Source organism: Bombina bombina, chromosome 11, assembly GCF_027579735.1.
Source record: "Bombina bombina isolate aBomBom1 chromosome 11, aBomBom1.pri, whole genome shotgun sequence".
NCBI classification, from domain to species: domain Eukaryota; kingdom Metazoa; phylum Chordata; class Amphibia; order Anura; family Bombinatoridae; genus Bombina; species Bombina bombina.
In genome coordinates this window covers 74172198-74197577 of record NC_069509.1, presented here as the reverse complement: position 1 = coordinate 74197577, position 25380 = coordinate 74172198, and the positions used below count along the sequence as shown (strand labels likewise).

General features: G+C 39.2%; 1 protein-coding gene across 1 annotated transcript in view; it reads left to right on the top strand.

The window, feature by feature from the left end:
* SLC5A10 (solute carrier family 5 member 10) overlaps positions 1-25380 on the top strand; it is a 519796-nt gene that overhangs the window by 307065 nt on the left and 187351 nt on the right. Inside the window, exons 10-11 of the mRNA XM_053694330.1 lie at positions 1598-1705; positions 9639-9789. Of these exons, the coding sequence (XP_053550305.1) occupies positions 1598-1705; positions 9639-9789 (259 nt within the window). The remainder of the gene's footprint in view (positions 1-1597; positions 1706-9638; positions 9790-25380) is intronic.

The window sequence follows — 25380 nt, the reverse complement described above, 5'->3', positions numbered from 1 at the left end:
GAGGTTTGTTAAAGGGCCACTGTAAATAAATATTTTCTATGCCTGTTACTAACTAACTACCCCAAATACGCTTTTTATCAATAGCATTTCATTAACATATCTCTACCGTATATCAGAAATCTTGTCTGCAAATTTAATTGTTTTCCAAACCCACTCCGTGGGTATCCTTTGCTCTGTACCAATCCGTTTACAATACCTAGGTTTCAAAATGGTGCTTTAAACACAAAGTTATTGGTTTAAGTATTTTGAACATGCAGTTCTGAAAATAGTGGGCAGGATAACGTGACATCATCGGCGAATAAAAGATATAACTTTTAGAACGTTATGAAACTTCGTTTTGGAGAAAATATAGGTCAGTAGGTTTTAATTAATGTTTATTAACTTTAATATGTTAGTTGTTTGTCTTAAAAATTATAACAGAAAGTAATCCTTTAAATTACATTTTGAAATCTTCTCAAATTTGCTTAGTGAAGCAATTCAAAGAAAAGGCATTCTCCTGAGGGCCGAGCTGGCTGCTCATAGATAACACGGACACTGTGCAAGCTAATTACTACTGTGAGTGACAGTTTTCTTTCTTTATATTCAAGTTATCACTTTACATTTTACAATACAGTATTTTATTTTAACACAGCAGTGGGTAAAGAATGTATTGCTTTTTCTTTTCTTTTTCTTAAAGTGAAAGTAAAGTAAAAATTAAAGGGACATCCAGGTAAAAATGTAAATGCACATAGATGTTACATCTTAGAATAGAAACATATTTTCAATATATGTACTGGCAAAAATGCTTCTAGTAAAATGTATCACTGTTTTAGTGTTAACATTTGTCTCTGCACGTGCATGTGAAGCAGAGCTAGATATTCTCAGTGCACCAGCATTTTACATAATGCAGCTGCTCAGAGAGACAGTGGGGCTTGTATTATGTCAGCAATTAACAAATTGAGTCATTACCAGATGGTACAAGAACCTTCGGCTCTCTGAGCAAGCGCTGTGTTTAAAATGCTGGTGCACGGTGCATACTTAAATGCACATTTGAAACAGCTATAACTTTTATTAGAAGCATGTTTGCTAATGCATGTTTATTACAAAAAGGCTTCTATTCAAAACTGAAATACATCCATGTGGATTCCAATTTTGGCTGGAATGTCCCTTTAAACTTCCATGATTCAGATTGAGCATGTAGTTGTAAACAACTTTCCAGTTTACTTCTATTAGCAAATGTTCTCTGTTCTTTTGTTATGCTTTGTTGAAGAGTAAACCTAGTTAGGCTCAGGAAAAGCAATGCACTACTGGGAGCTAGCTACACACATCCGATGAGCCAATGAAAAGAGTCTTATACATTCAACAGCCAAACACCAGCTAGCTCTTAGTAGTGCATTGCTGCTCGTCTTGTACCTACCTAGCTTTACTCTTTAACCAAGGATGCAAAGAGAACTAAGCAAATTTGATAATGGTAGTAAACTGTAAAGTTGTTTATAATTGCATTGTCTATATGAAAGTTTCATTTAGAATTTAATATTACTTTAAACAAATGATGTAAATGAAATTCATAGGTCCACTCTGTAATCTATCTCATGCTACCATACTTTACTTATTGCAGATGTGGTTGGGTGTGTAGTTCCGGAGGTTTGTGTTGAAGTTTGCGGAGCTGAAGTTGGATGCTCCAATATTGCTTACCCCAAGCTGGTCATCGAACTCATGCCAAGTGGTAAGTAGCCTGCTATATTGTTTGACAGTGAGTTATGACTATTTATTTCCCTTGATTTTAGCAATATAACTAACTATGAATTAAAATGAATTGGTCCCTTATTACAACACATTCTTCATAGATGAGATGATTTAGAAACCCAAATTAATTTTCTTCAATTATATTCACTTCCTGCTTGAACAATAAACCTTTGTACTATTGAAAGCATTATACCTTAGAAATGTAGAATTATCTAGTTGATCCTCCAGTCTATTGCAACAAGGATCAACTTAATACCCAGGGGGGCACAGTGAGGTCATCAAGCCCCCTTACCTCTTCCTATCTGCAATACAGGGAGTGCCCCACTTCTCTGCACATGAGTTGTTATTGTTCCAAACCTCAATGTGTTAATTTGATTTTAATTTCTCTAAGTCTATCTTAGGTCTATCTTTCTTTCTCTCTCTCTCTCTCTCTCTCTCTCTCTCTCTCTCTCTCTCTCTCTCTCTCTCTCTCTCTCTCTCTCTCTCTCTCTCTCTCTCTATCTATCTATCGTCCATGGACATATATGTTTTTGCTTTTAACTAATAACAATTCTGACATGAGATCACTAACCCCCTTATTCCTTATTTAAGTAGTTTGGGCACCCCTTTTCTAAAATGACTACACCTTAAAGCTAACAAATTATATAGATAGTTGGTGCACTAACTCTTAAAACAAACTAATTTATTTATGGCAGTAGTGTACTATGCTAGACTGTCAGTTAGCACTGACACTATTTGCAGTATGAGTATCTCTGTTTCTCCATGTTATGTGATTATGAGCTTATTAGTATTATTGTTTACATGAACCTTTTTAGAGATATTTGTGAGTGAAAATTACCATATTTAATAGAAGTGCAATAAAAAATTACATCTACAGTAATATCTTATCTGTTACATAATTGCCATTTTTACTTTTACTGTGTGATATCTAGAGGATTACAAGACCCCTTGTTGGAAAGAACTGAAGCAACTCTACTGCTTATAATAGAATGTCAAAAGAATGTTGGTTTGTTAGGCCCTCTTATTTTGTATAACTCCATGCTTTTAGTGTTTAGATGATTAAATATTCACCATTGTTTCAATGACCACGTGACCTGTAGAAAGTCACATCACATCTCATTTAAATAGGAGTGTCTCCTCTTTCAAATGAAAGTTCTCATGGGCGTATGGATGTATTTCTGGCCTAGAAAGGGGCACACTCTCATATTATTACTCTAATCCTTGTGTCTCACAGAGGTTGTGTATATATTTATTATCATTTAAATTTGTTTTCCTTCCCATAGTTTTTGCTAATAAAATAGGAATCCACATTATAAAGAGAATAAAACCCATTTTCATCATGAACTTTATTCCAATTATTGTTATACAATTTGACTTTATGATGGTGATCATAGTGATTTATATTTTATTTGTGAATGTAAGGAACGAATGCCAATTTCCTATGTAAAATATATCTCGTAGCGCTGGCAAGGAGGTGGAACAAAATGTGTTTAGGTTTTCTAGCAAATCAATGAAATCCAAAAAAATGAATCCAATAAAATAACCTTGCACACAGTTTAGTGAGACAAAAACTAGTCATTTAACATCAGCATGCTAAAGCTGTTGACATTTAATCAATTAAACATTTTTTTTACTTTTTAATTAAATCAATTATTGTTCTTTAAAATATAGGCAAGTTCATTGATTATTTTATTTAAAAGGCCGTAATAGTAAAAAAAAATACATACTCTAATTCCTGCAAAGGGGTTAAACACCCAGTAGTAGAACCACTTGGGACCCGCAGAGCACTGCTGTTCTTAAGTGGAAACTACTCCTGATCCAATCAGCAACTTTAGTTACAAATCTGAGTCATGCGACTAGAGCTGCTGATTGGATCAGCATCATATTTCACCAGCAGTGCTCCGTGGGCCCAAACAACACTTCCCCTGTGTGTTGAATCCATTTGGTCTTGATTTAATAATACCAATTTATGAATTTAATTTCTTGTGGGATAAAATTTGCTGCAATAGATCAGTATCTACCTAGTAACAGTTCACTTCTCAGCGCCTAGAACGAGCACCACTGTGAAGGATACAGGCATCAGACAAAGATTTACAAGACCTTACAGAACAAATTAATTAATGGGGAAAAAAATCCCTACTTGTTAATTGTTCTTTTTCAAATGATAATAAAGCTGGATTAATAAAAAAAAATTCAAAAAATCCCTGTATAAAACATTAAAACAGTTAAAGACATTTCTGTTGTGTTGCTATAGAATAACATATTAGCCAAGTCTTAAAGGGATACATTTTTTATTTCATGATTCAGATGGAGCATGAAATTTTAAGCAACTTTCTATTTTACTCCTATTATCAATGTTTCTTTGTTCTCTTGGTATCTTGGTATCTTTATTTGAAAAAGCAGGAATGTAACCTTACGAGCCGGCCCATCTTTGGTTCAACACCTGTGTAGCGCTTGCTGATTGGTGGCTAAATGCAGCCACCAATCAGCAAGCGATATCCAGGGTGCTGAATGATTACCGCTACTTCAGTGCTCTATTAACATAATAGTTGCACAAAACATATCAAAAGTACATTACAAAGTATAGTTACACTCATAATTACACAATATAATAAAAATTATTTAAACAAAATATTGCACACAAAATTTTTAAAGTCTCAAAGATATGAGGTTTCAGGTGTCAGAAAAAAAAGCTAGGCAAAGGGCTTTAACATAGAGATACATACATTATTAGGGACATTAAACACTTTGAGATGGTAATATAAAATTATAACTTGTATATAATAAAACAACTCTGCAATATACTTTCATTATTTATTTTGTCCTCTTTGCCTGTAATTCCATTCTGAAATTGTGAGCTTTTCAGTTCCTGTTAGAAATGGAAGTGCAGAACACTGTTAAATCCAGCACAACCATTGGCTGCACACTCTAATGACCTATGTATAACTGTCCCTAATTGGCCACAGCAGAGAAGGTAACACAAGTTACAACATGGCAGCTCCCAGTGTTTTATAGACACTAAAACTTTACACTTATTTTGTCACTTTTTAAAAAACTAATGAAACTTTAAAAAATACATCTACATGTTAGTCATGGGCTAATCTTTTTAAAGTCTCAAAGATATGAGGTTTCAGGTGTCAGAAAAAAAAGCTAGGCAAAGGGCTTTAACATAGAGATACATACATTATTAGGGACATTAAACACTTTGAGATGGTAATATAAAATTATAACTTGTATATAATAAAACAACTCTGCAATATACTTTGCATATACTCTCTCAGGAGAGAGAGAGAGAGAGAGAGAGAGAGAGAGAGAGAGAGAGAGAGAGAGAGAGAGAGAGAGAGAGAGAGAGAGAGAGAGAGAGAGAGAGAGAGAGAGAGAGAGAGAGAGAGAGAGAGAGAGAGAGAGAGAGAGAGAGAGAGAGAGAGAGAGAGAGAGAGAGAGAGAGAGAGAGAGAGAGAGAGAGAGAGAGAGAGAGAGAGAGAGAGAGAGAGAGAGAGGAGAGAGAGAGAGAGAGAGAGAGAGAGAGAGAGAGAGAGAGAGAGAGAGAGAGAGAGAGAGAGAGAGAGAGAGAGAGAGAGAGAGAGAGAGAGAGAGAGAGAGAGAGAGAGAAGAGAGAGAGAGAGAGAGAGAGAGAGAGAGAGAGAGAGAGAGAGAGAGAGAGAGAGAGAGAGAGAGAGAGAGAGAGAGAGAGAGAGAGAGAGAGAGAGAGAGAGAGAGAGAGAGAGAGAGAGAGAGAGAGAGAGAGAGAGAGAGAGAGAGAGAGAGAGAGAGAGAGAGAGAGAGAGAGAGAGAGAGAGAGAGAGAGAGAGAGAGAGAGAGAGAGAGAGAGAGAGAGAGAGAGAGAGAGAGAGAGAGAGAGAGAGAGAGAGAGAGAGAGAGAGAGAGAGAGAGAGAGAGAGAGAGAGAGAGAGAGAGAGAGAGAGAGAGAGAGAGAGAGAGAGAGAGAGAGAGAGAGAGAGAGAGAGAGAGAGAGAGAGAGGAGAGAGAGAGAGAGAGAGAGAGAGAGAGAGAGAGAGAGAGAGAGAGAGAGAGAGAGAGAGAGAGAGAGAGAGAGAGAGAGAGAGAGAGAGAGAGAGAGAGAGAGAGAGAGAGAGAGAAGAGAGAGAGAGAGAGAGAGAGAGAGAGAGAGAGAGAGAGAGAGAGAGAGAGAGAGAGAGAGAGAGAGAGAGAGAGAGAGAGAGAGAGAGAGAGAGAGAGAGAGAGAGAGAGAGAGAGAGAGAGAGAGAGAGAGAGAGAGAGAGAGAGAGAGAGAGAGAGAGAGAGAGAGAGAGAGAGAGAGAGAGAGAGAGAGAGAGAGAGAGAGAGAGAGAGAGAGAGAGAGAGAGAGAGAGAGAGAGAGAGAGAGAGAGAGAGAGAGAGAGAGAGAGAGAGAGAGAGAGAGAGAGAGAGAGAGAGAGAGAGAGAGAGAGAGAGAGAGAGAGAGAGAGAGAGAGAGAGAGAGAGAGAGAGAGAGAGAGAGAGAGAGAGAGAGAGAGAGAGAGAGAGAGAGAGAGAGCGAGAGAGAGAGAGAGAGAGAGAGAGAGAGAGAGAGAGAGAGAGAGAGAGAGAGAGAGAGAGAGAGAGAGAGAGAGAGAGAGAGAGGAGAGAGAGAGAGGAGAGAGAGAGAGAGAGAGAGAGAGAGAGAGAGAGAGAGAGAGAGAGAGAGAGAGAGAGAGAGAGAGAGAGAGAGAGAGAGAGAGAGAGAGAGAGAGAGAGAGAGAGAGAGAGAGAGAGAGAGAGAGAGAGAGAGAGAGAGAGAGAGAGAGAGAGAGAGAGAGAGAGAGAGAGAGAGAGAGAGAGAGAGAGAGAGAGAGAGAGAGAGAGAGAGAGAGAGAAATAAATAGAACATATTTTGCTATGTGCAGAACATTGGAATGTGAAATATTCATATTTTTATGTCGGGTTAGCGCACGAGATTGCTTCTAGCGCAATTAACGTTCAAGTGGAAGCGTTAATTAGCGCTCCACTCGTAATCTGGTCCAATAAAGGTACAGTATATATCCTTAAAAATTAGAAACTAAAAAAATTTGTCATAAAAAACACTGTGCACAAATAACCCAAAATAGAATTACCAGATTAGTCCCTGTAATAACACTAGGGAGCCGATTTATCGGGTTGGCAGAATACATTATTTCTAAGTAAAATTACAGGTAAACAAAAAAAATTGCTTGACAATGTTATTTGTGAACAATAAGTATAGTTTGAGATGTTTTTAAATATGATTTTTTTGGGGGGATTTCCTATCCCTTTAAGTGGTAACAGGTTCGCACATTCATCAAATCCACTATAGCCCTGAGTTTTAAGTGATATAATCAATCCCGCTGGATATCTGGTTCTTATATATTAAAATTTATTGACAACAGTTACATAAAATTCAAGTACTAAAAAAATGCTAGATAGAATGATGCATTCAAATAAATTTTGTTTAATTAGCTGTTTAAATATTGACATAATAAGTGTAAAGTTTTACTGTCTATAAAACAATGGGAGCTGCCATGTTGTAACTTAGGTTACTTTCCCTGCTGTGGCCAATTAGAGACAATTATTAATAGGTCACTAAAGTCTGCAGCCAATGGCGTTGTAGAATATAACAGTGTTCTGGACTTCCATTTCTAACAGCAACTGAAAAGCTCACAATTTCAGAATAGAATTTTTGGAACATGGGACAAAATAAATAATGAAAGTTTATTGCAGACTTTTTTTATATATACGATTTATCATTTTATATTACCATCTCAAAGTGTTTAATGTCACTTAAAGGCAGTATTATCTCTTACTCATGGTTCCTCCTTCAAATTATTTCTCACCACTGCAGACATTTTTTTTTCATTGCATTGTTTTGCAGTTGTTATCTGATGAAGCAAGTTAGGGACATGTATGTAGCAATGTTAACCTTGAGATGTCAAAAAGGTGCATTTATAGTTCTGGGAATAAGAAATTTATCAATTTTCAACACTAAATTACATGAAAATGGGAAAAACTAAATTATGAAAGTATATTGCAAAGTTATTATGCATAATTAAACATTTTATATAAAAATGTCAAGGTGTTTATTGTCCCTTTAATGGGAAACAAAATAAATATTAAAATCAAACACTCTCGTCAGCTTTGATATAGCGAGACACAACCGTGAGAGGAGATAATTCACATGGGCAATAGAGTGTCTTTTTTAGTTCTGCATGCGGGACCTAAATATAGGGGAAAAATACATCACTGCTCTATACATTACTGAGATTAATACCCTAATACCCAAACCACACCATTCCTAACCCTAATAAACATTACTGAGATTAATACCCTAATACCCAAACCACTCCATTCCTAACCCTAAAAAACATTACTGAGATTAATACCCTAATACACCAACCACTCCATTCCTAACCCTAATAAACATTACTGAGATTAATACCCTAATACACCAACCACTCCATTCCTAACCCTAATAAACATTACTGAGATTAATACCCTAATACACCAACCACCCCATTCCTAACCCTAAAAAACATTACTGAGATTAATACCATAATACCCAAACCACTCCATTCCTAACCCTAATAAACATTACTGAGATTAATACCCTAATACACCAACCACCCCATTGCTAACCCTAAAAAACATTACTGAGATTAATACCCTAATACACCAACCACTCCATTCCTGACCCTAATAAACATTACTGAGATTAATACCCTAATATCCAAACCAATCCATTCCTAACCCTAAAAAACATTACTGAGATTAATACCCTAATACACCAACCACTCCATTCCTGACCCTAATAAACATGACTGAGATTAATGCCCTAATACCCAAACCACTCCATTCCTAACCCTAATAAACATTACTGAGATTAATACCCTAATACACCAACCACTCCATTCCTAACCCTAATAAACATTACTGAGATTAATACCCTAATACCCAAACCACTCCATTCATAACCCTAATAAATATTACTGAGATTAATACCCTAATACCCAAACCACTCCATTCCTAACCCTAATAAATATTACTGAGATTAATACCCTAATACCCAAACCACTCAATTCCTAACCCTAATAAACATAACTGAGATTAATACCCTAATGCACCAACCACTCCATTCCTAACCCTAATAAACATAACTGAGATTAATACCCTAATACACCAACCACTCCATTCCTAACCCTAATAAACATTACTGAGATTAATACCCTAATACACCAACCACTCAATTCCTAACCCTAATAAACATTACTGAGATTAATACCCTAATACCCAAACCACTACATTCCTAACCCTAATAAACATTACTGAGATTAATACCCTAATACCCAAACCACTCAATTCCTAACCCTAATAAACATTACTGAGATTAATACCCTAATACACCAACCACTCCATTCCTAACCCTAATAAACATAACTGAGATTAATACCCTAATGCACCAACCACTCCATTCCTAACCCTAATAAACATAACTGAGATTAATACCCTAATACACCAACCACTCCATTCCTAACCCTAATAAACATTACTGAGATTAATACCCTAATACACCAACCACTCAATTCCTAACCCTAATAAACATTACTGAGATTAATACCCTAATACCCAAACCACTACATTCCTAACCCTAATAAACATTACTGAGATTAATACCCTAATACCCAAACCACTCAATTCCTAACCCTAATAAACATTACTGAGATTAATACCCTAATACACCAACCACTCCATTCCTAACCCTAATAAACATTACTGAGATTAATACCCTAATACCCTCATGAGCATTAAAACACTACCTCTCCTTTACAATGAGGCACTTGGGCAATGTCACAAGAGTCAATTAATCTAGTCCAATATCTAACTTTCCTGATTCAGATAGAGCATGCAATTGTATCTCTTTTATGTGTGCACTCTTCAATCTCTTTTTCTGTGAATGGCTATAGGTCTACGTGGGCTGATGATTGCAGTCATGATGGCAGCGCTTATGTCTTCGTTGACCTCCATATTTAACAGCAGTAGCACCCTCTTTACTATGGATATCTGGAGGAAAATTCGAAATAATGCAGACGAGAAAGAGCTACTGTTGGTGGGAAGGTAATAACAATATTCATGCCTGTTACTATTGACAGTATATATATATATATATATATAAATATATACTCATATAAAACAGCACACATTCCCAAATTATATTCCAGAGTTTCATTAACATAGATATTTCCCAATCAAAACTCAGGAGTCATTTCCTTTGAAATACATATCCATTCATTGGATAGAGTTTCCAATGTTTCGGCCCTCACCTGGGCCTTTCTCAAGGTTTTATTTAAAATAGACAATATTCTTGCCTGTTGCTATTGTCAGTGTATATATATATATATATAAATATATATATATATATATAAAACATGGAAATAGAATGCACTCTCAAACTGGACTGGGTACACATCCTACGTTACTGTTAAACCACAGCTCTGGATACTTACAGACAGCTGTACAGCTCCTAGCAACCCAGGCAGTTAACCCCTAACCTGCTTGGGTGCAAAGCCCATGGAGAAAATTACAAAACAATATAGTTAACACAACACACAGAAAGTCTAGTGCTCATTTGCACTTACACAGCATGATTCAAAGCAAAAATGGAAGAGTTTGTTGCATTTGGTCAAACGGTTTAAGCCCAGGACCACGTCAAGGTCTCTTGTCAAAAACAATATACGTTTTTACTGATATAAGAGTTGGTTTCTTTGATTGGAAAGCAAATATAACTTTCTATTACTTCATATAAAAGTTTGTGACTTTCTATGGAATCATTAGGAAAGCATTTTGCATGGAAACCATTGTTTGTAACTTTACACACACAAAAAAATAAAGTGTTCTTATTTGTTAGAGCATGTCATTTTCTCACTAGCGGCGCAGCAAAGCTATGTGTTTAACCCTCGCAAAGGACAGCGCCTAAGTCAAATTGAGGTATGTGATAAAAATGGAATAGGAAAATATATGTATCAAAATAATTAACCATCTGAGCACTGTTTGTTTGTGTTCTGGAATCTGGCATTTATATAACAAAAATGTCTTGTCAGCCATAAGGCGTCCTGCAGAAATATTAACAATATTTTGTTTAGATCATAAAATCTTTATTTCTTAGATTTGGAGGACACTGGTGAGGGAAATTGTGCCTGACAAGGCAATAAAAGATCAGATTTTATGACTATATTGATGTGTTTATACTTCTGTAGATGCTCAGATTGATAATGTAATATATTTACTGTAATTGGAACAAAAGTCACAATATATAAACAGGAAGAGATACAGGGGTCAATTTATTAAACGCTGACAGCATACGCTGTCGGCATTGAACATTGCACAAGCATTTCACAAGAAATGCTTGTGCAATGCCGCTCTCTGCACATTCTCGGCCAATCGACCGCTAGTAGGGCGTGTCAGTCATCACGATAGGAACGGATTGATTGCAGGTAATCACCTAAGAGGTGGCGGGCAATTTAAGGAGCAGCTGCTTCTTAAAGGGACATTCAACACTGCCCACAACATTAATCTATGTTTCAAAAATAAATAAAAAGATCAAGCTCCAAGGTGCCCCCTTTCTCTTACTTACCGCCTTCACTGTTGAATCGTCATTGTTATCTTCCAAATTGGTGTCCTAACATGTCTTCCTAACTCCCCCACCGTGACGTCTTCGCCTTCTTTCTCAAACTAGCAGCCAATGAGAGTCCATTCCCCGGACTGAAATCCAAGCGCGTTCACGGCCGTTAGCACATGCGCAATATACTAGGAACACTAAAAGCGGAACCAAAATAATCCAAGTTGTTTCCGTTCCGCTTATATTACGTAATGGAGTACTATAAGTAAGATAATCGGAACGGAAACAACTTGGGTTATTATGGTTCCGCTTTTAATGTTCCTATTGTATCGCGCATGCGCTAACGTCCGTGAACGCGCTGGGATTGAAGTAGGAGAAATGGGATATATCTGCCGGCTAGTTTGAAGAAGACGAGCTATACGTCACAGTGGGGGGAGTTAAGCAGCCATATTAGGAGACAAATTTTGAAGTTATCGATGAGGATTGAACAGTGAAGGCAGTAAGTACGAGAAAGGGGGAACGTTGAAGCTTGCTCTTTATACTTAGTTTAGAAACATAGATTATTGTTGTGGGCAGTGTTGAATGTCCCTTTAACTTAAGTTTGGCGAGCCGGAAATATCGAGTGGAGAAAGCAGCATTCACTGCTTATTAAATCTCCCCCATAGTGTCCCCTTGTGGTTGCTGTTGGGGCGGTAGATAAAATCTACAGAGGAAAAGGAGCAAGGGGTGAGTTTGGAGGGGTGCAGAGACATGAAAGTGATATTTATATATGAGTAACAGTTTGCATACCAGACAAAAAAAAACCAGTTTGATCTACACAGACAAAAAAAATATTCTGATAAATTGTTCATCACAGTAAAATTTAAAAAATACTAAATGTTTTAGTAAAAATTTATCTGATATTAATTAATTTAGTTAAATTAAATTTATTTATCTGAAATTGTTTCATGTGGTTGTTCAGAATTTTCTCTAGGGCAGCAGAGGAGCAGCAGGACAGAAGATTAAACTTAAATAAAGTTAAAAAAGTAGCTAGCGCAGCAGCATAAAAAAAAGAATTTATTTATTTAAAGGGACACTCAATCAAAATTAAACTTTCATTATTCAGATAGAGCATGCCATTTTAAACAACTTTCCAATTTACTTCAATTAACAAAATGTGCACATCTTTTTATATTTAAACTTTTTGAGTCACCAACTCCTACTGAGCATGTGCAAGAATAAGTGTGTATGCATTTGTGAATGGCTGATGGCTGTCACATGGTACAGGGGGAGTGGAAAAATGCAGTTTTTAAAATTGTCAGAAAAAAAATCTACTAATAATTTGAAGTTCAGACTAAGTGTTATTGCATTGTCTTGTTATCTTACATTTGTTGATTATGCAAATCTACTCTGTGTTGACTGGTTTTAGGATTGTCAAGAACAAAAGTGTAGCTCAAGAACAAAAGTGTAGTTTACATACTTATTGGCTGATACAAAAATCAATCAACTGACAATTATATTGCTGAACTGTTTATTGAATAGTGTAAATTTGAAGCCTTTCTCGCCTTTAGAGTAACGGTTTTAACTTCATGAAAGTATCCAAATTATTTTGCTGCATATATTTTTTCGTTAAAGTGACTGTTTAACATTTTAGGATGAATGTTATGAATATAGATTTTTTTTTTTAAAGTTTCTTTGAATTAGAAGGCACTTGTCTACAATATACCCACAAAGGATGCCTATATATTTTTGTATGTTGGTATGGTCATTAACAGTGGGATTGGCAAATCAAAACATAGAGAGAGCGTGCATCCGCGACTCAAGGTGACCATATTTGAGATTAAAAGCAGATAAAGAGGTATACACAACACGCTTGAAAATTACTCCCCCAATACTCTGAAGAAACAAAGGATTTCTGAATTTAATTATTATATCCTTTTTGGTGTTTTACAAATTTGACATTTGAGAATGTTCAGCTAAATCTTAAAGGGACAGTCAAGTCCAAAAAAAACTTTCATGGTTCAGATAGGGCATGTTATTTTAAACAACTTTCCAATTTACTTTTATTACCAATTTTGCTTTGTTCTCTTGGTATTCTTAGTTAAATGCTAAACCTAGGAATTTCATATGCTAACTTCTTAGATCTTAAAGGCCGACTCTAATCTAAATGCATTTTGATAGTTTTTCACCACTAGAGGGCATTAGTTCATGTGTTTCATATAGATAACATTGAGCTCATGCATGTGAATTTACCATGGAGACTGCTCTAATTGGATAAACTGCAAGTCTGTCAAAAGAACTGAAATAAAGGGGCAGTCTGCTGAGGCTTAGATACAAGGTAATTACAGAGGTACAACGTGTATAATTATAACTGTATTGGTTATGCAAAACTGGGGAATTGGTAATTAAGGGATTATCTATCTTTTTAAACAACAAAAATTCTGGTGTTGACTGTCCCTTTAAGTCCCCCATTTAAGGGGGTGACCACACGGGAATATATATTGGTTTGCAGGGAGCACTTTTGATTTTTAATTCAAAATGTAGTTGGGCTAAAGGTAACACCTTTAAAGAAAATTAGATAATAATCACATTTTTATTTATATACTACTCAAATTGACATAATTTTGTATAAGTATATATGTTTGCTTAACCCCTTCACTACTGGGAAAAACTTGCTCAAAGTACCGGAGAATTTTTAGCATTTTTTGCTGTCACTCCATTTAAACAGAAATAAGGCCTTGTGTTTTTTATTTACCTGTAAAACCTAGCTATTTATTCACATAATTAAGAAATTATTCTAAAATTACCCCCAAAAAGTAAAAAAAAAAAGAATATATATAATATTATTACAAAAACCTGTAGCTTTGTAGCTTTCTAACTGTAGAAAAAAACCCTCAAAATTTGTTCATTGGTATCATCAGATTCAGCTAAGACCACACGTATATATTTTGCATTATTTTTTATAATTTAAAGTTTTTTATCTGCAGCTATGTATGCTATGTTCTTAACATTATGCAGTGGGGTAACTCTCATTTGGTATAGCAGAACTTCCCAAATTCTCAAAATTGCCCCCCAAATCTAGTACACAACAAAAAGTATTGATCTAGGCCCATTTGATATATTTCATGAAACTATTAGGCAGTCAGATGTATTCAAAATACGATCATATAAAATAAACATTAACTTTTTAATAAACTTTAGGTATCTCACAGAAATTATTTACACATAACTTGCAATCATAAGACAAATGCTTGGAAAAGCTTTACCATTGATTTTGGTGATCAGAAAGCCGCTAATTACACCTGAGCACCACACTTCTGAAAGAGGATTTTTAGACAAGTTTGCAGGACCCATTTGTAATGACAGATGGGCAAGAATTCTCAATAATGCAAAATCTATTTTACCACAAAAAAAACAACATTTTATTATGCATTCTTAAAGCGTTTTGTGTCTGGCACAGGGTGGGGTTTGCTTGAGCCTCATATGAGGGCATGATCCCTCCCTCCCCCTCTCAAGCATCATTTTAAGGCATGGTCCCTCCCACCCCCCTCTCAAGCATCATATTAAGGCATGGTCCCTCCCACCTCCCTCTCAAGCATCATATGAGGATATGGTTTCTCCCTCCCCCTCTCAAGCATCATATGAAGGCATGGTCCTTCCCTCCCCCCTCTCAAGCATCATATGAGGGCATGATCCCTCCCTCCCCCCTCTCAAGCATCATATGAGGATATGGTTTCTCCCTCCCCCCTCTCAAGCATCATATGAAGGCATGGTCCTTCCCTCTCCCCTCTCAAGCATCATATGAGGGCATGATCCCTCCATCCCCCCTCTCAAACATCATATGAGGGCATGGTCCCACCCCCCTCTGAAGCATCATATGAGGGCATGGTCCCTCCCTCCCCCTCTCAAGCATCATATTAGGGCATGGTCCCTCCCACCCCTCTCTCAAGCACCATATTAAGGCATGGTCCCTCCCACCCATGCATCATATGAAGGCATCGGTCCCTCCCAAGCATTATATGAGGGCATGGTCCCTCGATCCCCACTCCCAAGCATCATATGAGGACATGGTCCCTCCATCCCCCCTCCCAAGCATCATATGAGGGCATGGTCACTCCATCCCCCCTCTCAAGCATCATATGAGGACATGGTCCCTCCATCCCCCCTCTCAAGTATCATAGGAGGCCATGGTCCCTCCATCCCCCTCTCAAGCATCATATGAGGACATGGTCCCTTCATCCCCCCTCCCAAGCATCATATGAGTGCATGATCCCTCCCTCCCCCCTCTCAAACATCATATGAGGATATGGTCCCTCCCCCTCTCAAGCATCATATGAAGGCATGGTCCCTCCCTCCCCCTCTCAAGCATCATATGAGGGCATGGTCCCTCCATCCCCCCTCTCAAGCATCATATGAAGGCATGGTCCTTCCCTCCCCCCCTCTCAAGCATCATATGAGGGCATGGTTCCTCCATCCCCCCCGTCTCAAACATCAGATGAGGGCATGGTCCCTCCCTCCCCCCTTCCAAGCATCATATGAGGGCATGGTCCCTCCCTCCCCCCTCTCAAGCATCATATTAGGGCTTGGTCCCTCCTACCCCCTCTCAAGCATCATATTAAGGCATGGTCCCTCCCACCACCCTCTCAAGCATCATATGAGGGCATGGTCCCTCCCCCCCCCCTCTCAAGCATCATATGAAGGCATGGTCCCTCCCTCCCCCCTCTCAAGCATCATATGAGGGCATGGTCCCTCCATCCCCCCTCTCAAACATCATATGAGGACATGGTCCCTCCATCCCCCCTCTCAAGCATCATAGGAGGGCATGGTCCCTCCATCCCCCATCTCAAGCATCATATGAGGGCATGGTCCCTTTATCCCCCCTCCCAAGCATCATATAAGGGCATGGTCCCTCCCTCCCCCCTCTCAAGCATCATATGAGGGCATAGTGCCTCCATCCCCCCTCTCAAGCATCATATGAGGACATGGTCCCTCCATCCCCCCTCTCAAGCATCATATGAGGGCATGGTCCCTTCATCCCCCCTCCCAATCATCATATGAGGGCATGGTCCCTCCCTCCCCCCTCTCAAGCATTATATGAGGATATGGTCCCTCCCCCCTCTAAAGCATCATATGAGGGCATGGTCCCTCCCTCCCCCCTCTCAAGCATTATATGAGGATATGGTCCCTCCCCCCTCTAAAGCATAATATGAAGGCATGGTCCCTCCCTCCCCCTCTCAAGAATCATATGAGGGCATGGTCCCTCCATCCCCTCTCTAAAGCATCATATGAGGCCATGGTCCCTCCTTCCCCCCTCTCAAGCAAGTATTTGCGAAATCTGTTGACGCTCTACAAATACCTGATGATAATAATAATAATGGTCCCTCCATCCCCCTCACAAGCATCATATGAGGGTATGGTCCCTCCCTCCAATCTCTCAAGCAGCATATGAGGGCATGGTCCCTCCCTCCAACCTCTCAAGGAGGGACCATGCCCTCCCTCCAAACTCTCAAGCATCATATGAGGGTATGGTCCCTCCCTCCAACCTCTCAAGCATTAGATGACCATGGACCATCCCCCCTCCCTCCCTCTCTCAAGCATCATATGGGGGCATGGCCCCTCCCTCCCCCTTCCCAAGCATCATATTAAGGCATGGTCCCTCCCTCCCCTTCCCAAGCATCATATGAGGGCATGGTCCCTCCCTTCCCTTCCCAAGCATCTTATGAGGGCATGGTCCCTCCTTCCCCCCTCTCAAGCATCATATGAGGGCATGGTCCCGCCTCCCCACCCAAGTACATATGAGAGCACGTGTCTACAGTACTATATGGCAGCAGTTTTGCAATAATGTTATACATTAGCAAGAGCACTAGATGGCTGCACTATTTCCTGTCATGTAGTGCTCCAGACATGTGCACGCTGCCTATAGATATATCTCTTAAACAAATAAGAACATGACAACGAAGCAATTTGGAAAATAAAAGTAAATTGGAAACTTTTTTGAAGTAAATTTGAATCATGAAAGAAAAATTTTGTTTTTCATGTCACTTTAATCATGAATGCATAATGCAAAATCTATTTTACCACAAGAAAATTAAACGTCTTATTATGCAGTCTTAAAGCGTTTCGTGTCTGTCACAGGGTGGGGTTTGCTTGAGGGAGGAGCAATCAATTGTCCATTCAGTGTGGCCCTTCTGGTTCTTGGAAAGGACCAGTTTCAAGAATGGGGACTACAGAAATCTTCAGCCTATTTCCAGTAGTCAGGGTCTGTAGCACAGATGTGTGGGGCAGAACCTGCTCAGTTTCATAGGAACTTCAGTGATGTTAGTTCAGTCTAGCAAAGTGATATTAACCCATTAGTGACATAGCCAGAAAGTCTGTTTTATTGAGGCAACTACAGGGGTATAAATATTGATCTTGCCTTAAATGCAATCAAAGACAAACGCCTTTTTTTCAGACATGGATCAATTTGCAGGCCGGAAAACCTAGAATTAAAGGGACAGGCTAGTCAAAATTAAACTTTCATGATTGAGATAGAGCATACAATTTTAAACAACTTTCCAATTTAATTTTATTATAAAATGTGCGTTGTTGTCTTGGTATTCTTTGCTGAAAGCTAATTTCTAAACCCTTGAAAGCCACCTCTTACCTGACAGTTTTTTTACAGCTAGATAGCGCTAGTTCATGTGTGCCATATAGATAACATTGTGCTCACGTCCATGGAGTTATTTATGAGTAAGCACTGATTGGCTAAAATTCAAGTCTATCAAAGGAACTGAAATAAAGGGACAGTCTGCAGAGACTTAGTTATAAGGTGTGTTGGTTATGCAAAATTAGGGAATGGTTAATAAAGGGATTATCTATCTTTTTTAACAATGAAAATTCTGGAGTAGACCGTCCCTTTAAGAATAATTATCAGCCTGATGGAATGCCAGCATATAGATACATTCTGCTGCAATAATTCCTGATTGGTCAGTAGTTCAACTCCATAATGGTTTAAACAGACCCATACACATATATGTGCCAGCCAATCAGAAGTTTATCATTAAAAGTTGAGTTTGCACATCCTTGTTAAAGGATTACTTTCTGTTATAATTTTTAAGCTAAACAACTAACATATTAAAGTTAATAAACATTAATTAAAACCTACTGACCTATATTTTCTCCAAAACGAAGTTTCATAACGTTCTAAAAGTTATATCTTTTATTCGCCGATGATGTCACGTTATCCTGCCCACTATTTTCAGCACTGCATGTTCAAAATACTTAAACCAATAACTTTGTGTTTAAAGCGCCATTTTGAAACCTAGGTATTGTAAACGGATTGGTACAGAGCAAAGGATACCCACGGAGTGGGTTTGGAAAACAATTACATTTGCAGACAAGATTTCTGATATACGGTAGAGATATGTTAATGAAATGCTATTGATAAAAAAGCGTATTTGGGGTAGTTAGTTAGTAACAGGCATAGAAAATATTTACTTACAGTGGCCCTTTAAACCCACCCATTCTTTATATACAAAGCAGGCAGAGACAGTAGGGGGAACTTGTTGGACCTATTGAATTATTAAAGCTTCTACCGTCTTTGGTAACATTATATTATACAGAATCCCCCTTTCCTTCATGAAGGTATCATATAAAACACCCAGTTTATATTCTCACCAATTAATTACTATTTATTACTTTGCCCCTTTAAGGAGTCGTTCCTCTAAATACAAGTATTAATATAAATATTTCCCAATATTCAGCTGTGTGTACAGGCTGTTCTGAAACTACGCTAGTCTTTTCCCGGGAATTGTTTAGTCTCACATTAATTAGATATATAAAATAACTTCCGGTTTGGACACCATGCTAGCATATTCTCTGAGATTTCATCTGATGCAGGAAGCCAGCATTTCTTCAGAAAGTGATATATATCCCTAGCATATTGATGAGGTATTATTAGGTGAATGACTGGGTAACTGGTAAACTAAGGTTCAAATTAATACACTGTTCGAATATTCTTTATCTTTCCCTTCCCTTTTTGTACACTATCCAACTAATCCCTACTGTTATAAATATATATATATATAGGGCTGCAGCATCCAATCATGACCAAGGAGCGCACATATAATTATTACCATGTGAAGAGGCCCACTATCATCTATGAGTAAGGCTCCACAGGAACTGAAACGCGTTAGACTGTAGCCCATCTGCAGCTCTTTTTGATCTGTTGCCATTTTTTGCTTTTAATGCTGTCACTTAACTGCTGAATAAATCCTTTTTGCTTTGAGCTTCTCCTGGTTCTTCTGTTTTTCTTTATATATATATTTGCCTCTGCCAGGGGGTTGAAGGGGTATGCCCCGCCGATCTTCTGGCATCCACCCCAAGTAAACCTTGGGGAATGAGGTTTACAAGGGTTGCTTCACCCCCTTGAACACCCAGGCGCAGGCCAAAATATAGTGAAGATGGGGAATTACAGCGCATCGTATATATATATATATATATATATATATATATATATATATATATATATATATATATACTGTATATATATATATTTGATGCGTTGCTTGGTAAGAACTATTATCTATAAAGGACGAAAGTGCTGTGATTAGATTTATCCAGAAGCATTTGGGTAATCCTAGGATTACCCGTGTAAAGCCCGATGTATGATCTTATATCGGGCTTTACCCACAGCCGCTAGGCAATGTCCATATTACCCGATATCTGACTTTACCTGCAACATACCTGCTATATATAGCCTGATGTCACGCTTCCTTGCTTGACTGCTCTCTCTCTGCCCCTTTAACTATTACTGGCTTATCTCTCCCTTTTAACATACCTCCGATTTGCTATAAAACACTTCTTCTGCAAACACTCATTGCTTCGTTATTCCTGAAGCAAGCAACCTCTCTCACAGGGAAACACCCACTAAGGATTCTGTCCAACCGCCCATTCACACATCACAGGACCAGCCTCCGGACTAAGCGGTGACGTCACACGCCAACTGAAGCGCGCGTCGACCGCATCTCAGCTGAAACACTGAAGCTAGGAAGAGCACTGTCACCATACAGAGGCGAGTAAATTACCAGCGCATAAAGCGCACAAAACATCAACTTCTTAAACTTCCTAATCGGTAAGTTTGAATACCGCAACCTGTACTAAACAACTGATGTTATTTCTCTGTGCCAAATTGGTGTTTACAAACTGCAAACTAGCTCAGGTTCTGATCAGATGTCCTGTATAATTTAAAGCCTCAAACTATTAGTTAAGCAGTATCTTTCATATCTGTTAAAGCCTTATTTAGAGAATAGTAAGTCATGCACTATAATTCCTGCCATTTACAAACAAATGAGGGTTAGCTCAGATTCTCAGTTACATATAATTTCTATTGTTTCCACTATTAGTCTTTGCAGGCAAAGGGGGTATAATACTGAGAAGAGTTATCCACTCACTAGTCTTATCTATTTACCTCCACTGCCTCATATCAATGTGAAGTATATTACTGGATAACTTTCTATCCAAGTTGCGCCCCGCCTTCTCAGGCTTACAAGATACACTTCCCTACACAATATTGCTGCAGTTGAGGTCCTTATATTAAAGTTAATTAATTCTGCTTGCAGGGGTTACTGAGCTAAGAAGCCCTGACATTAATAATGAAGCCAAGATGGACCCAGCAGCCCTAGTAGCTCATGTAGAGGCACTCACTAAAACAGTGGAAAATCTATCCAAAGGCCTTACTGCCTTACAAGCTGACAACACCTCATTAAGACTATATATTAATGAGAAATTTGACAGCTTGAAATTAATACATTCTTCTCACGAACCACAACCAAATCCACCACAAACTTTTAGTGGACAAAGAAGTGAGTTCAGGGAGTTTAGAAATTCTTGTTTTCTTTTTTTTCAACTGAAACCCAAAACCTATATAAATGATCACTTAAAGGTGCTCATCACTATATCCTATCTGCGAGGGGAACCCCGCATATGAGCAAACCTGTTTTTTGAGACAAATGACCCCATTTTATACTCTTTGGAGCAATTCTTTAAGGCTATGGGTCAGCTTTACGATGATCCATACAAGCAGTTATCAGCTGAGACTGCAATGAGATCCCTGCGCCAGAATATAAGGCCAGTGGAAGACTATATCGCTGAATTCAAAAAGTGGTCACCAGACACTCAATGGAATGACCTTTCTTTGAGAAACCAATTTAGGCTCGGTCTTTCTGAAACCCTCAAGGATGAGTTAGCTAGGCAGCCACTCCCAGACTCCTTAGAGAAGCTCATAGACATAAGCATCACTTTAGATAGAAGGATTAGGGAGAGACGCTCAGAAAAAGCCCACCATGACATTACACCCAAACATTCCACACTTCTCACTCCTATTAGTCAGCCTCAAAAGTCTTCATCTAGGGCTGCAGAGACTCCAATGGAATTAGGATTCATTAGGGGTCCTCTCACCCCCCAAGAAAAACTAAGGAGGAAAACCCTCGACCTCTGCATGCACTGTGGTGGCCTGGACCATGCAGTGAAAGACTGTTTACAGCTACAACGCAGGAAGGGTAAGCAAAGAATTTCACATCTTTGTTTATCTGCAATACAACCCCATTCTAACCATTGCAACCTTCCTATTCTTTTACAGTGGGAACACCACAGACTCCACTCTGAGGCAATTCTGGACTCCGGTGCAAGCCACAATTATATAGATCACTTGTTTGCTGTTAACAATAAAATACCACTGATAACTAAAAACACACCCAGTCTGCTTCGTTTTGTTGATGGGAAAGAGATTTCCTCAGGCCCTATTAGGTATCATACGATTCCCCTACGGATTACCACACAGTCATTACATACCGAGTTCGTTACATTTGATGTCATTCCATCTCCCATGTATCCGATTATATTAGACATAACCTGGTTTAAACAGCATGATCCAACAATAATCTGGTCCACCTCACAAGTCACATTCAATTCCACTTTCTGCATTAATACGTGTATGCACCAGGAACAATTACTGTTGGATACTGCCGCTCAAGTTCCTACCGAATATGCCTCCTTTTCTGATGTCTTTGATAAGAAAGAATCTACCAATCTACCCCCTCACAGGAAGTATGATTGTCCTATCGATTTACATCCTGGTGCTGACATCCCCTATGGGCACGTTTTTCCTCTATCAGATTCAGAACTGGAACATCTCAAAACTTATTTAAGGGAGAATTTACAAAAGGGTTTCATACGTCCCTCCACCTCCCCTGCTGGAGCTGGGATCTTTTTTGTCAGGAATAAAGATCAATCCTTGAGACCCATAATAGATTATAGAGAATTAAACAAACGTACTATTAAAAACCGTTATCCCCTACCTCTAATTCCTCAACTCATTGACAGGCTAAAAGGTGCTTCTATTTACACTAAGCTTGACCTCAGAGGGGCATACAACTTGGTACGAATCAAAAAGGGTCATGAGTGGTTGACTGCATTCCGAACAAGATATGGCTTGTTCGAGTATACTGTCATGCCCTTTGGCTTGTGTAATGCCCCTGCAACCTTTCAGTACTTCATTAATGATATCTTCAAGGACTATCTAGATCTCTTTTTGGTCATCTATTTAGATGATATCCTCATATACTCCTCTAGTCTCCCAGAACATATTAAACATGTTACATTAGTCCTGACTCGACTACGGGACAACTCGTTATACGTCAAACTCGAAAAATGTACCTTCCACACCCAAGAAATCAAATTCTTGGGTTATACTATAACACCCACCGGTATCGAGATGGAGAATGACAAAATCACATCCATACTAAATTGGCCAGTTCCAAAAAATAAGAAAGACATCCAAAGATTCATGGGATTCGCCAACTTCTACCGGAAGTTTATAAAAAACTTTGCTGATCTGACCAGACCACTAACTAACCTAACTAAAGCATCTCATCGGTTTGTTTGGAATGAACAACTACAAGCAATTTTCGAATATCTGAAATCTGCCTTCACCACAGCTCCTATTCTACACTACCCAAACCCGACACTACAGTATGTATTAGAAGTGGACGCTTCCAACTTCGCCCTGGGTGCCATCCTCTCACAGAGGACCGCCACTACTGAACCTCTACATCCAGTGGCCTATTTCTCACGCCTTTTAACCAGTGCTGAAACCAACTATCCAATAGGGGATAAGGAGTTACTAGCCATCAAGTGTTCCTTAGAACATTGGAGACATCTACTGGAAGGAACCTCCATCCCTATACTTATCTACACAGATCATAAGAACCTCGAATATTTAAAGACAAACCGTACTCTCAGCTCTCGACAAGTTCGCTGGAATCTGTTCTTGTCCAGATTCAACTATTACATCACCTACTGACCAGCTCACAAGAACAAAAAAGCTGACGCGTTGTCCAGACAACTACTAGACCCCCAAACTCCCCTCATTGAATCATCACTGATACCAGTTGACCGATTCTTGGCCCTGACCATTGAACAAACCAGCCGTTTCAAGACAGAACAACTTTCTGACAACCAAAAACCTCTACAAGTTTTGACCAAGCATCAGGACGGGTTATACTATCATCAAGAACGAGTCTATGTACCTCCTTCACTTAGATCAACTGTGCTTCATACTTTACACAATTCTCAATTTGCTGGACATTTGGGAATACAAAAGACCCAGGATCTGGTACAAAGGTTTTTTTGGTGGCCCTCACTGTTAACAGACACAGCTCGATACGTTCAAACCTGTAAAACCTGTACAATAACCAAGACAGGAAAGATCTCTCCAACCGGGTATTTACTTCCTCTGCCTACTCCACTCAGGCCTTGGACTGACATTGCCATGGACTTCATTGTTGACCTCCCAAATTCACAAAAGTTCAACACTATACTGGTAGTAGTGGACCTGTTCAGTAAGATGGCACATTTCATCCCATTCCATAAACTACCTACCACTTCCGAAACAGTCTCCTTGGTTTTCACCCATGTTTTTAAGCTACATGGACTCCCAAACACCATCACCTCTGACAGGAGTAGCCAATTCACTAGCAGATTCTGGAAGCAACTTTGCCATTCCCTCCGCATCACTAGACGACCCAGCACCTCTTTCCATCCTCAAACCAACGGTCAGACGGAGCGCACAAACCAGTGGTTAGAACAATATTTAAGATGTTTCGTATCTGCTAGACAGGATGATTGGGCTACTCTTCTCCCCTACGCTGAGTTTGCTTTCAATAACTCTGTGCACTCCTCTACTAAATGCACCCCATTCTTCACCAACTATGGTTTTCACCCAACCTTTGAATGGGATTTCTCTTCTGACCAAACATCCCCAGTGGTAAACGAACTTCTTAACACAATTTCGGAAACCTTCTCCTTGGTTAAACGAAATATTGAATTAGTGAAGGTCCGTTACAAGCATCAGTACGATAAAAAAAGTGTTCCGTCTCCTTCTTATGTGGTTGGAGATTATGTCTGGTTATCCACTCGTAATCTCCATCTCCCGATTCCCTCGAAAAAATTATCCTCTGCCTACATCGGGCCTTTTCCAATTACGAAGGTGATTAACCCCAATGCTGTTACTCTGGACCTTCCTGCCACTATGAAGTCTCATCCCACCTTCCACGTCTCTCTACTCAAGCCATATAAACAACTCAGGCAACATCATCCTGCTGACCCTATCACTCCTCAGATTCCCGACCTCTCAATGGAATATGAGGTTCAGGAAGTACTGGATTCACGCCGACTACGTGGCCAACTCCAGTATCTGGTACACTGGAAGGGTTACCCTGACTCTGAGGACTCTTGGGAGCCGGCTGTCAACCTCTCTGCCCCTCGGTTTGTCCATCGTTTCCACAGTAGACATCCTGACCGTCCGTCTCCCGATCACCGGAGTTGATCCTTGGGGGGGGTCATGTCACGCTTCCTTGCTTGACTGCTCTCTCTCTGCCCCTTTAACTATTACTGGCTTATCTCTCCCTTTTAACATACCTCCGATTTGCTATAAAACACTTCTTCTGCAAACACTCATTGCTTCGTTATTCCTGAAGCAAGCAACCTCTCTCACAGGGAAACACCCACTAAGGATTCTGTCCAACCGCCCATTCACACATCACAGGACCAGCCTCCGGACTAAGCGGTGACGT